We start from the raw sequence: 15,621 nt of genomic DNA on the forward strand, positions 1-15,621 counted from the left end.
ATTATCATCATCACCATTATTATTACTAGTAATATTAATATATCAAATAAAGATATTTTTTAATATAAAAATATATTTAATAAACACAACTTAACTATATTAATATTTTTATATAAAATGAATATGTTTATATAAAAAATGAAACCTATAAATTATTAAATATAAATAATTATATTACTAATAACAAATATATAATAATAAATACATATATATTTGTTCGATTACAATTATATATATTAATGAATATACAAATGATATAGGTTCGTGAATCCGAGGCCAACCCTGCATTGTTCAGTATCGTCGTGTAAATATTTTTACAACAAAATATTGTATTGTGAGTTTCATTTGCTCCCTTTTTAAATGCTTTTGCAATATATATTTTTGAGACTGAGATTACATGCGCTGATTTTAAAAATGTTTTACGAAATAGACACAAGTAATCGAAACTACATTCTATGGTTGGATTATCGAATCGAATATCACCCCTTTTAGCTTGGTAGCCTAAGAATTAGGGAATAGACACCCTAATTGACGGGAACCCTAAAGGTAGATCTACGAGCACAAACTCCCCCCATACTGGAAAATGGTACGCTTTAGTACTTCAAGTTTATATTATACAGATGGATTTCTGTTTTGGGGATATTCTATATGCATTATGTTAATGTCGATTACCAGGTGTTCAATCCATATGAATGATTTTTAAACACTTGCGAGTGTATGATTATTGGATAAAGGAAATCTTGTGGTCTATTAAAATTATGGAAATGATTGATTATGATAAACTAATGAACTCACCAACCTTTTGGTTGACACTTGAAAGCATATTTATTCTCAGGTATGAAAGAAATCTTCCGCGGTGCATTTGCTCATTTTAGAGATATTACTTGGAGTCATTCATAACATATTTCAAAAGACGTTGCATTCGAGTCATTGAGTTCATCAAGATTATTATTAAGACAATTATAGTTGGATATTTTATGAAATGGTATGCATGCCGTCAACTTTCGATGTAATGAAAGTTTGTCTTTTAAAAACGAATGCAATGTTTGTAAAATGTATCATATAGAGGTCAAGTACCTCGCGATGTATCCAAATGTAATGTATTCGTCCAGATGGATTAGGACGGGTCGTTAGATAATACATCTTAATACACTACATGTATATTCATTTTAACTGAGTCGTTAAGTCAACGTTAGTCGTTACATGTAAGTGTTGTTTTTGAAAGCTTTAAGTTAATGATCTCATTTAATGTTGTTGAAAGCTTTAAATCAAAGTTAACGATCCCAGCCAGGGGCTCTGCCCCTTGGACCCCGCCAGGGGTTGCCACCTCTTGGACCCTGCTATGGGGGGCGCTGCCCTCGAACCCCCGTCATAATTACGATAAGTTCAAACAAGTGTGCACTCCACACTTTCCCAAACTTGTTCAATATTTATCAAGGTTATTTTGGTTAACAAATTAATCCCATTACACTTAAATCGTATTGGTGACACAAATCACCAACAATGAATATATCTTAATATGATACATATGTATTTAGTATGGCGTTGCTATAACAATAATCGTTATATATATTGTTTCGAGTTTCATAATTCAATAGTCTCATTTTATGTATATAACTCATTGTTAATATACTTTGTGAGATACTTACTTTTCATAATATCATGTTAGCTATATACATATCCATATATATATCATCATATAGTTTTTACAAGTTTTAATGTTCGTGAATCGCCGGTCAACTTGGGTGGTCAATTGTCTACATGAAACTCATTTCAAATAATCAAGTCTTAACAAGTTTGATTACTTAACATGTTGGAAACATTTAATCATGTAAATATCAATTTCATTTAATATATAATCATGAGATAATCATGGAAAAGTTCGGGTCACTACATGTTTGACCTCTTCATTCATGATCTCTATAGGTTCTTCAACGAAGTGCATTTGCTCATGAATGCGGATATCATCCAAAGGAATAACAAGTGTGTCATCAGCAAGACACTTTTTAAGATTCGAGACCTGAAACACATCATGTACTTGGCTAAGCTCAGTTGGTAATTCTAATCGGTATGCCACGGGACCGACTCTTTGAGTGATTGTGAAAGGTCCAACATATCGTGGACTGAGTTTACTTCGTTTACCGAAGCGGACGACACCTTTCCAAGGGGATACTTTCAACATGACTTTATCTCCAACTTGGAATTCTATATCCTTTCGATGCTTATCAGCATAGCTCTTTTGTCGGCTGCGGGCAGTTTATAATCGTTGCTTAATCTGGACGATCTTTTCGGTAATTTCATGAATAATTTCAGGACCAGTTAAATGTCTGTCCTCTAATTCATCCCAGCACAATGGGGATCTATATTTCTGTCCGTATAAGGCTTCAAAAGGTGCAGCCTTAATACTTGAATGATAGCTTTTGTTATAAGAAAATTCAGCTAAAGGCAAGTGCCTATCCCAACCTTTGCCGTAATTGATTGCACAAGCACGTAGCATATCTTCCATTATTTGGATGGTTTGTTCACTTTGACCATCAGTTTACGGATGATAGGCTGTACTCATGTCAAGTTGAGTTCCAAGAGCAGATTGCAAAGTTCCAGAATCTAGAAACGAATTGACTGTCGCGATCAGAAATAATTTAGATAGGAACTCCATGACGTGAGACAATTTCTTTAATATAGAGTTGTGATAATTTTGTAGAGACCCGTCCTAATCATTCCGGACGAAGTCCATATCGATTATAAATGATTCACAACAGTTGATTACATCGCGAGGTACTTGACCTCTATATGATACATTTTACAAACATTGCATTCGTTTTTGAAAAGACAATCTTTCATTACATCGAAAGTTGACAACATGCATACCATTTCGTAATATATTTTACTATTATTGACTTAATAATAATCTTGGTGAACTCAACGACTCGAATGCAACGTTTTTTGAAATATGTCATGAATGACTCCAAGTAATATCTCTAAGATGAGCAAATGAACAGTGGAAGATTTCTTTCGTACCTGAGAATAAACATGCTTTAAAGTGTTAACCAAAAGGTTGGTGAGTTCATTAGTTTAACATAAATCATCATTTCATAATTTTAATAGACAACAAGATTTCATATTTCCATTTCTCATAAACATACGTCCCATGCATAGAGACAAAAATATCATTCATATGGATTGAACACCTGGTAACCGATATTAACAATATGCATATAAGAATATCCCCATCATTCCGAGATCCTCCTTCGGACATGATATAAATTTCGAAGTACTAAAGCATCCGGTACTTTGGATGGGGTTTGTTAGGCCCAATAGATCTATCTTTAGGATTCGCGTCAATTAGGGTGTCTGTTCCCTAATTCTTAGATTACCAGACTAAAAAGGGGCATATTCGATTTCGATAATTCAACCATATCATGTAGTTTCGATTACCTGTGTCTATTTCGTAAAACATTTATAAAAATTGCGTATGTATTCTCAGCCCAAAAATATAAAGGGTAAAAAGGCAAATGAAACTCACCTAATGTATTTTGTAGTAAAAATACGTATAACGACATTAAACAACTGAACAATGCAGGGTTGGCCTCGGATTCACGAACCTATATCAATTGTATATCTATTAAAACATATAATGGAAATCACATAATTTCCTTTATTAATTATATATTATTTATGTGTTTGTAGTTTATATAATGTATATTAAATTCCATTTAAAAATATATACTTATTTTATATCTTAAAGTATACGTTATATATATTTATTGTATATATATTTAAAATGATTAGAATCTATACATTTAGTTATATTAATATATCCATGTATATATTTAGTATTATATTAAAAATATCAAATTTGTTGTATGTCGGTATTTATATAAGAGATGTTAATATGTCTTGTATATAGTTATATAGATTATTAATATAGTTGTAGTATATATAATAAGTAGGTTTTATGTACCAAATATCTTATTTGTTAAAAATGATTGTTTTGATATTAATGATTTTACTAATTATAGTCTACTGATAATAACTTTATTAATGATGATAATACTAATAATAAGAATGATAATGATAATAATGATAGTACATATGTTAATAATGATTCTAAAAATACTAATAAGTACATAATGATACTAATACTAATATTAATAATAATAATAATACTTTATGTTATTTTGATTATAATAATAATCCTAATCATAATAATAGTAATAATACATATATTAATAATAATGATAATGATAAAGATTATAATTTTAGTAACAATAAAAATAATAATAATAATAATAATAATAATAATAATAATAATAATAATAATAATAATAATAATAATAATAATAATAATAATAATAATAATAATAATAATAATAATAATTTTTGTAATGAAATTTACCTTCAAAAGCCTTTCTAAAAAAATATGTCCAGAACCGGATTTGAACCCGAGACCTCTCGCTCACCCACCCTTAACCATTCTGTCATTCATGTCTTTCTTATTTATTATGCAACCCAAATATATATATCTAATATCTATTTCAACTTGAATCATCTTCTTCATCTTCTACCTTAAATCAATTCAACCATGGAACTTAAAAAAAAATCAAAATAACGCATTCTGGTTTTCATTTATGACTTGTAAACAACATGAAAAAAAAATGTGTTAATGATATAAAAAAAATGAGAGAAAAAAAACAAAAAAATCCTACTGCTTGCTAGTAGCCAAGAAAAAAAAATATTTTGTTTTCAATTTTTGAGTTCGTTTCGGACAATCTTTACAACATGAAACATGTTTCAAATCATTCCTAAAAACTATTGAAATCGTCAATTGAACTTGAAACATCAAAACGAGCTCTAATTTCTCGATGAACAAATTGGTTGACTTTTGACAAAATAACTTTGACTCGCAAATTCGACTTCGTTATTAAGAATTGGAACTTAAGATTTTACAGGAAGTTTAAGTAAATGATTCCTAACAACTCTGCAATTTTAGTTTTTGAAATTTGTTTCGAATTCAAGTTAGTGTATATCACTGTCAAGAACACATGAGCTCAAAAGTTGGTTTTGAAATTAAGAATGTTATAGATTATGATTACAACATGAATTATGTTGCAAATCATTCCTATAATCTTTATGGATCATCAAATTAACTGGAAACATCAAAAGAAACTCGAATTTGATTCAAGAACACTTAGTTGACTTTTAAAACCCAAAACTTTAACTCTCAAATTAGAGATTAATAGAAAGAATTGAGGATTGAAAACTTACAGATAGTTTAGATAGATGATTCCTAACAAAACTGTATTATTACATTTTGAAAATTCATTCAAAATCAAAATATGGTTAAAAAGATGAAGAACAGAGGTGTCGAGCTTTATTTCATGAATTTTGTTGGTTTAGTTCTTTCTCGAAATGCAGTGTCTATATAATGAATGAATTTTGTATTGTACTGATAAATTAGATACTGACATCTAACAGATTGGAGACAAGATCAAAAATTAAATACAGTGGGATAGAGATGTGAAACTGAATTCACTATGTATATGACTCTATATATATTAACTTAATTTTAGTAATTAATTTTAAAAATTATAATACTATTAAATAATTAGTAATAATAATAATAATAGAATTAATAATAAGGATATTTAATAATAATAATATCAAAATAATACTAGTAATAATAATAATAATCATATTAATAACTAAAAATCATAATTACAAAAATGATAATATTAATATTAACAATATAAATGATAGCTTTTGTAATAATACTTATACTACTAATGATAATATATAATATTATTAACAATGATAATTATAATTATTAATAACAATGTAAATAATGAAATTTTTAATAATAATAGTAACTAATGACATTTACATTTTCAATTCAACTGATTAAATTATATTTTATTAATTCCAATTAATATATATACTCCTATGTTTATTTTTATATATATCTATATATGTATATATTTATTTACAGTATTTGTTCGTGAATCGCCGGGAATAGTCAAAGGCCAAATGAATTCATGAAAACAGTTCAAAAATTTTGAGATGCAACATTACAGACTTTGCTTATCGTGTCGAAAACATATAAAGATTAAAGTTTAAATTTGATCGGAAATTTCCGGGTCGTCACAAATTTCTCCATCTTGTCGGTTTCCTTGATGGGTAAGAAATGTGCAAATTTAGTAAGACGATCAACTATGACCCAAATAGTATCGTTACCGTTTAAAGTCTTGTGCAACTTATTAACGAAATCCATAGTGATACATTCCTACTTCCACTGCGGGATATCGGGTTGTGTCAACAGACCAGAAGGCTTTTGATGTTCAGCCTTGACTTTCAAACAAGTGAGACACTTACTAACATACGTAGCAATGTCGGCTTTCATGTTAGGCCACCAGTAAAATTCCTTCACATCGTGATGCATCTTACTAGAACCGGGATGGATAGAGTACCTAGTCTTATGAGCTTCGTCCAAGAATAGATCACGGAGATTACCGAAGCGAGGAACCCGAATTCTGTTACCAAAGTACCGTGTACCATTAGATTTCACTTGGAGTTGGTTCTCGAAACCGATAGGTCCTTCACCTTCGATAAGTGTTGGTTAATAGCTTCAAGTTGAGCTTTACAGATTCGTGATATAAGATTTGATTTGATTTTCAGGTTTAAAGCACGAACACTTCTAACATTGTCTTTTCGACTAAGGGCATCGGAAACTACATTCGCCTTGCAAGGATGATATTTCAGCTCACAGTGATAATCGTTCAATAACTCAAGCCATCGACTTTGTCTCATATTTAGCTGTTTCTGATCAAAGATGTGTCGAAGACTTTTATGGTCAGTATACACCGTAAACTTGATACCATATAGATAATGTCTCCATATCTTTAATGCAAATACCACGGCTCCTAATTCTAGGTCATGTGTGGTATAATTCTTCTCATGTTTCTTCAACTGTCTAGATGCATAGGCAATAATCTTTTCACGTTGCATTAAAACACAACCAAAGCCTTGCTTTGAGGCATCACAGTAAACAACAAAATCGTCAGAGCCTTCAGGTAAAGATAGAATCGGGGCTGTAGTCAATTTCTCCTTCAGAACCATAAATGCAGATTCATGTTCTTCAGACCACTCAAATTTCTTCCCTTTGTGAGTTAACTTTGTAAGGGGTTTAGCAAGGAGGGAAAAATCTTTTATGAATCTTCGATAATAACCGACAAGTCCCAAAAATTGACGAATATGCTCCGCAGTCCTTGGTATCTCCCAGTATTGAATAGCGGTAATCTTAGCTGGATCGACATGTATTACGTTACTATCAACAACATGTCCTAGGAACTGTACGGTTTTGAGCCAAAACTCGCACTTTGAAAACTTAGCGTAGAGTTGTTCCTTTCGTAAGAGTTCAAGAATAATGCGCAAATGCTGCTCATGTTCTTTCTCACTCTTTGAGTAGAATAAGATGTCGTCAATGAAAACAATGGTAAATTTGTCGAGATATGGTTTGCAGACACAATTCATATGATCCATGAACACGATAGGAGCGTTAGTTAAGCCAAAAGGCATGACACAAAATTCATAGTGCCCATAACGAGTACGAAAAGAAGTCTTAGGAATAACGGATTCCTTGACCCTAAGTTGGTGATAACCGGAACTCAGATCAATTTTTGAATAAACACTCGACCCTTGAAGTTGGTCAAATAGATCATCAATACGCGGTAATGGATAGCGGTTCTTGATAGTAAGTTTGTTGAGTTCGCAGTAATCAATACACATCCTAAGCGTAACATCTTTCTTTTTAACAAATAGAATAGGAGCTCCCCATGGGGACGAGCTTGGACGAATGAAACCTTTATCCAATAGTTCTTGGAGTTGGTTGGAAAGTTCCTTCATTTCAGAAGGTGGTAAACGGTATGGTGCTTTAGCAACAGGAGCAGCACCAGGAGATAAATCGATCTGAAATTCGACTTGTCGAGGAGATGGAAGACCAGGAAGATCTTCAGGAAATACATCAGGATAATCTCTAACCACCGGCACGTCATCAACAAGCTTTTCCTTTGGTTCGACTATCTTAACATGAGCTAATATCGCTGGGTAACCTTTCATAAGGTATTTACGGGTTTTGATGCATGAAATGATGTTGAGCTTGGAACCACTCTTGTCGCCTTGAATGATGAGAGTCTCTCTATTTCCCAACGGAATGTTAACGGTCTTATCAAAACACAAGATTGCAGCATGTAATGGACGTAACTAGTCCATTCTGACTACGACATCGAAACTTGCTAACTCGACCGGCAAAAGGTCAATCTTAAATTCCTGGTTGGCTAGCTTTAGATTACAGTTTTTATAGATGTGATCAACTTTCATAACTTTTCCGTTCGCTACCTCTACTAGTTTAGTTTCTAGGGGTTGTGGTTTCTCAGTGAATAAGGTATAAAATCCACTAGACATGTAACTCTTATCGGCACCCGTATCGAATAAAATGTTTGCGTAGCAATTATTGACAAGAAATGTACCCGTAATGACTTCATATTCCTCACGAGCTTCCTCAGCCGTTATGACAAACGCACGGCTTTTCGCATTGGTGGTATTGTCTCCAGTAGCAGGGGTATCTTTCTTCTTAGGGCAGTGAGGAATAATATGCCCCTTCTCTCCGCAGGTGTAACAAGTAGGAGGAGCTTTAGAAGGAATAACAGCTTTATCTTTCGGAGGAGTCTTATAAGTCTTAGCTACATGTCCCACTTTCTTACATAAAGAACAAGTAGTAGTGCACCGCCTCGGGTGGTGCCTTTCACAACGAGCACAATAAGGCTTAGTCCCTATATAACCGGTCCTAGTACTATCAGCAGGCTTCTTAGCAATATTCTGGTTTGAACCCTGAGACGGCTCAAATTTTCTTTAACCATCACTACTCTTAGTATCAACTTGCTTACTAGCCAAAGCTCTTCTTCTTTTGGCCATCATCAGATTTTGAGCCATGAAAATCATGGCATCGAGGGTAACTTTCTCAGCAGCGATAACATTTCCCTAAACATCCTTAGGGAGACCTTCAATGTATCTTTCGATCTTTCTCGGCTCAATAGGAAACATTTTAGGACACAAGGTAGAAAGCTCAAGAAAATGATTAGTGTAGCTTTCAATGTCGGTACCCTTAACTTTGAGTTCCCAGAACTCGGCTTCAAGCTTTTGGAGTTGACTTCTAGGATAAAACTTAGTAACCATCATGCCTTTAAGTTCATCCTATGGGGTTGCATTAGCATTATCGATTCCCACAGACTTAGTATGAGCGGTTCACCAAGTCAGAGCATTGCCAGCTAATAAACTAGTGGCATATTTAACTCGGTCATTGTCCCTGCAGTTGCAGACATGGAAGATGGACTCTAGTTTTTTAAACCATCGGACTAGTTCAACGGCCTCTTCACTTCCCTTGAAAGCGGGAGGGTTGCAGTTCATAAAGTCCTTGTAAGAACAAGGTTTTGGTTGATTGTTAACGTGATTAGGTTGGACGTTGCCTTGGGCGGCAGCAAGTAATTGTTGAAATTGCTCATTAGTCAACACAATGTTGTTAACGGTAGCTGTGCGAGCCATGATGCTTCACTACATAAAAGTCATAAGTTTGAGCAATTACAAGTATGATAAAGATAAAGTATTGATATCAACATGATATAAATAAAACACTTTATATTATTAGAAATGAGGCATTATATAAGCCTTTTTATTACACGAGTTGGATATATAAATAGTTTTAGGCAAAGTCTTTACATAATTAGGAAATAAAAGAATGGAAAAACAAAACAAAACAAAACAAATGTCGGGTTCACTCCTTCTTCTCAGCCTCCTTCATAAACTTATCTACTTTCTCATTCTTTGCCTTTTCCTTCTCGTAAAGGAACTCGAGATTATCATAGAGATTAGTAACACTACTATTGACTACATTGCATTCGTAGTCTCTTAGATCAAGTTGGTGTTTGACACGGTTTTCCTCCATCTTCAATCTATAGTCGACATCTTCTCTCAGATAAGCGAGAGATTGCTTCCCCCATCGGGCACTTCTTTCACTTTCATATTTCACCAACTTTATCTCTTTCTTTAACTCAACATTCTCCTCCAATAGTTTCTTGATCGCTAGGTCTTTTTCATCCATTCGAGCCTCGACCCTTGCAACATGGCGAAGCAAGCCATCAAATCAGCAGGGCGTTTCCCTTCGTAGATTCGTGATTTCACACATGGCGTTATAGTTATCGTAGGAAGGAGATCGGGCTCTTTTCTTAGATAGACCATCTTCTTTAAAATCAGCAGGGCGTTTCCCTTTACTTTCTGATCTTGGAGTCGGGTGGTATTTGGGAGACTTAGATGAATCTTGGAGAGTGTTTGGGCTGTAGTTCAAAGGTGGTGAGTCAGGACCATAAAGAGGGCTTCGGACTATTCTTGCAGTTGAAGAGTATCCGGTATCTTCTTCGGTGGCAGGTTTGAAGTGAGCCATTACTTCGGATGGTTTGAAGAGAGTTGTTTTGTTGGTTTGATTAACGCTTGACATCCTAACATTAGGAAAGAGACTTTGATTAGAATTTTAAGCCAAGATTATTAAAGCAAAGTTGTTAAGATTATAAGGCAATCCTAAGTGCTTTAAGTCTAAGGCAGGAAAGGTTATAGTTTCCTAGATTGCTAAGGCACCCTAGCTAGTAAGTAAGGCACACATAAAGATGCAAACCTGGTTCTCTATAACATCCTGGTTCTCTATTCGTGTTACACCTTCTCTCTGTCAATATTTCTAAGGATGACTACATCAGAAAAGCTATTATTGGCCTTCTCAACTCTCTTCAACTAATCCCGAACTACCCTCCTGTCCTAGAACCGATTTCGTGTCATGTTGATCAACCATCTTCCTCCCGGTGACATGAAGACCCCAATTCCGGCGGCCAACATGAGGGGGAGAATATCGGAGGAAGATCCACTGTGCATATCACTCAATCAAACACAAACTCCACCTAGCTCTTCCAGAAAAGGGAAAGAAATTGTTGATGACTCTGATGTGCCTGAAGGAATGGTCGAAGGGATCGAATACACAGTAGAAAAAGATGATGTTGCCCCGGAAGGACATGATGTGATTACAATAAACTCTGATGATGAAGATGATATCGATGAAGTTATGTTTGTTGATGTCAAAGAAGAAGAAGTAGAAACCAAAATCAAAATGTCCGAAGCAGTGGTTACCTCAGCAGAAACCACTCTTGCTATGGTGGTGTACACGAGTCCCGACATCGAATCCATCACCTCACATTCCGAAACAATCATCACATCCGCACCATAACTTATCATTCTAAAATCTGAAAAAAAAGAGGAAGAGTACTTCAGAAAACTGAAACCCCAACCTACCACTGTCATTGAAAGAGCATTCACTAAAGAAAATTTTGTAAACTTAGAAGCTCCGGACGAGGAAGAGTTGAATGAATTTGATCGGTTTGTCACTCAGGAATACACCAGTGAACCTGCACCAAGGTTTCCCAAACCAACCATTCAACCAACTCCTAATCAATCAATGTCATCCGATCCTCAACATGGAGAATTCAACAAACACAGATCACTTCCAATCAAACTTGGTGAACCTCAATCTGAAGAGGTATTATGTCATACCACCAAATAGGGCGGGGGAAATATGACTTCACAATATCACAACACAAGTATGTATAAACGAGAACAACTCTAAATGAGACGTTTTAACAAAGTTTGATTTGCAGCGGAAACATAATAATGTGTTACATAATGAAACTCATATGTAAATAACAAATGATAAGTCTAATATGTGGACTCCAATGCAACAGCTAACTTGAAATGTCCCGTTCTTATTGATTAAAAACGTTCCATATTAATTGATTTCGTTGCGAGGTTTTGACCTCTCTATGAGACGTTTTTCAAAGACTGCATTCATTTTTAAAACAAACCATAACCTTTATTTCATAGATAAAGGTTTTAAAAAGCTTTACGTAGATTATCAAATAATGATAATCTAAAATATCCTGTTTACACACGACCATTACATAATGGTTTACAATACAAATATGTTACAACAAAATAAGTTTCTTGAATGCAGTTTTTACACAATATCATACAAGCATGGACTCCAAATCTCGTCCTTATTTAAGTATGCGACAGCGGAAGCTCTTAATAATCACCTGAGAATAAACATGCTTAAAACGTCAACAAAAATGTTGGTGAGTTATAGGTTTAACCTATATATATCAAATCATAATAATAGACCACAAGATTTCATATTTCGATACACATCCCATACATAGAGATAAAAATCATTCATATGGTGAACACCTGGTAACCGACATTAACAAGATGCATATATAAGAATATACCCATCATTCCGGGACACCCTTCGGATATGATATAAATTTCGAAGTACTAAAGCATCCGGTACTTTGGATGGGGTTTGTTAGGCCCAATAGATCTATCTTTAGGATTCGCGTCAATTAGGGTGTCTGTTCCCTAATTCTTAGATTACCAGACTTAATAAAAAGGGGCATATTCGATTTCAATAATTCAACCATAGAATGTAGTTTCACGTACTTGTGTCTATTTTGTAAATCATTTATAAAACCTGCATGTATTCTCATCCCAAAAATATTAGATTTTAAAAGTGGGACTATAACTCACTTTCACAGATTTTTACTTCGTCGGGAAGTAAGACTTGGCCACTGGTTGATTCACGAACCTATAACAATATATACATATATATCAAAGTATGTTCAAAATATATTTACAACACTTTTAATATATTTTGATGTTTTAAGTTTATTAAGTCAGCTGTCCTCGTTAGTAACCTACAACTAGTTGTCCACAGTTAGATGTACAGAAATAAATCGATAAATATTATCTTGAATCAATCCACGACCCAGTGTATACGTATCTCATTATTGATCACAACTCAAACTATATATAGTTTGGAATCAACCTCAACCCTGTATAGCTAACTCCAACATTCACATATAGAGTGTCTATGGTTGTTCCGAAATATATATAGATGTGTCGACATGATAGGTTGAAACATTGTATACGTGTCTATGGTATCTCAAGATTACATAATATACAATACAAGTTGATTAAGTTATGGTTGGAATAGATTTGTTACCAATTTTCACGTAGCTAAAATGATAAAAATTATCCAATTTTGTTTTACCCATAACTTCTTCATTTTAAATCCGTTTTGAGTGAATCAAATTGCTATGGTTTCATATTTAACTCTATTTTATGAATCTAAATAGAAAAAGTATAGGTTTATAGTCGGAAAAATAAGTTACAGGTTATTTTTGTAAAGGTAGTCATTTCAGTCGAAAGAACGACGTCTAGATGACCATTTTAGAAAACATACTTCCACTTTGAGTTTAACCATAATTTTTGGATATAGTTTCATGTTCATAATAAAAATCATTTTCTCAGAATAACAACTTTTAAATCAAAGTTTATCATAGTTTTTAATTAACTAACCCAAAACAGCCCGCGGTGTTACTACGACGGCGTAAATCCGGTTTTACGGTGTTTTTCGTATTTCCAGGTTTTAAATCATTAAGTTAGCATATCATATAGATATAGAACATGTGTTTAGTTGATTTTAAAATTCAAGTTAGAAGGATTAACTTTTGTTTGCGAACAAGTTTAGAATTAACTAAACTATGTTCTAGTGATTACAATTTTAAACCTTCGAATAAGATAGCTTTATATGTATGAATCGAATGATGTTATGAACATCATTACTAGCTTAAGTTCCTTGGATAAACCTACTGGAAAAGATAAAAATGGATCTAGCTTCAACGGATCCTTGGATGGCTCGAAGTTCTTGAAGCAGAATCATGACACGAAAACAAGTTCAAGTAAGATCATCACTTGAAATAAGATTGTTATAGTTATAGAAATTGAACCAAAATTTGAATATGATTATTACCTTGTATTAGAATGTTAACCTACTGTAAGAAACAAAGATTTCTTGAGGTTGGATGATCACCTTACAAGATTGGAAGTGAGCTAGCAAACTTGAAAGTATTCTTGATTTTATGTAACTAGAACTTGTAGAATATATGAAGAACACTTAGAACTTGAAGATAGAACTTGAGAGAGATCAATTAGATGAATAAAATTGAAGAATGAAAGTGTTTGTAGGTGTTTTTGGTCGTTGGTGTATGGATTAGATATAAAGGATATGTAATTTTGTTTTCATGTAAATAAGTCATGAATGATTACTCATATTTTTGTAATTTTATGAGATATTTCATGCTAGTTGCCAAATGATGGTTCCCACATGTGTTAGGTGACTCACATGGGCTGCTAAGAGCTGATCATTGGAGTGTATATACCAATAGTACATACATCTAAAAGCTGTGTATTGTACGAGTACGAATACGGGTGCATACGAGTAGAATTGTTGATGAAACTGAACGAGGATGTAATTGTAAGCATTTTTGTTAAGTAGAAGTATTTTGATAAGCGTATTGAAGTCTTTAAAAAGTGTATAAATACATATTAAAACACTACATGTATATACATTTTAACTGAGTCGTTAAGTCATCGTTAGTCGTTACATGTAAGTGTTGTTTTGAAACCTTTAGGTTAACGATCTTGTTAAATGTTGTTAACCCAATGTTTATAATATCAAATGAGATTTTAAATTATTATATTATCATGATATTATCATGTATGAATATCTCTTAATATGATATATATACATTAGATGTCTTTACAACGATAATCGTTACATATATGTCTCGTTTAAAAATCATTAAGTTAGTAGTCTTGTTTTTACATATGTAGTTCATTGTTAATATACTTAATGATATGTTTACTTATCATAGTATCATGTTAACTATATATATATCCATATATATGTCATCATATAGTTTTTACAAGTTTTAACGTTCGTGAATCACCGGTCAACTTGGGTGGTCAATTGCCTATATGAAACATATTTCAATTAATCAAGTCTTAACAAGTTTGATTGCTTAACATGTTGGAAACATTTAATCATGTAAATATCAATCTCAATTAATATATATAAACATGGAAAAGTTCGGGTCACTACAGTACCTACCCGTTAAATAAATTTCGTCCTGAAATTTTAAGCTGTTGAAGGTGTTGACGAATCTTCTGGAAATAGATGCGGGTATTTCTTCTTCATCTGATCTTCACGCTCCCAGGTGAACTCGGGCCCTCTACGAGCATTCCATCGAACCTTAACAATTGGTATCTTGTTTTGCTTAAGTCTTTTAACCTCACGATCCATTATTTCGACGGGTTCTTCGATGAATTGAAGTTTTTCATTGATTTGGATTTCATCTAACGGAATAGTGAGATCTTCTTTAGCAAAACATTTCTTCAAATTCGAGACGTGGATAGTGTTATGTACAGCCGCGAGTTGTTGAGGTAACTCAAGTCGGTAAGCTACTGGTCCGACACGATCAATAATCTTGAATGGTCCAATATACCTTGGATTTAATTTCCCTCGTTTACCAAATCGAACAACGCCTTTCCAAGGTGCAACTTTAAGCATGACCATCTCTCCAATTTCAAATTCTATATCTTTTCTTTTAATGTCAGCGTAGCTCTTTTGTCGACTTT

At 33.3% G+C, this 15,621-nt stretch overlaps 1 protein-coding gene across 1 annotated transcript in view; it reads right to left on the minus strand.

The window, feature by feature from the left end:
• Positions 1 to 9,228, minus strand: part of LOC139888696 (uncharacterized) — an 18,079-nt gene extending 8,851 nt beyond the window's left edge. Inside the window, exons 1-3 of the mRNA XM_071871690.1 lie at positions 9,040 to 9,228; positions 8,523 to 8,883; positions 7,995 to 8,105 (exon numbers count right to left, since the gene is read on the minus strand). Of these exons, the coding sequence (XP_071727791.1) occupies positions 7,995 to 8,105; positions 8,523 to 8,883; positions 9,040 to 9,228 (661 nt within the window). The remainder of the gene's footprint in view (positions 1 to 7,994; positions 8,106 to 8,522; positions 8,884 to 9,039) is intronic.
• Between the last annotated feature and the right edge of the window lie 6,393 nt (positions 9,229 to 15,621).

The sequence above is a fragment of the Rutidosis leptorrhynchoides genome, chromosome 2, assembly GCF_046630445.1.
Source record: "Rutidosis leptorrhynchoides isolate AG116_Rl617_1_P2 chromosome 2, CSIRO_AGI_Rlap_v1, whole genome shotgun sequence".
Classification (NCBI taxonomy): Eukaryota; Viridiplantae; Streptophyta; class Magnoliopsida; order Asterales; family Asteraceae; genus Rutidosis; species Rutidosis leptorrhynchoides.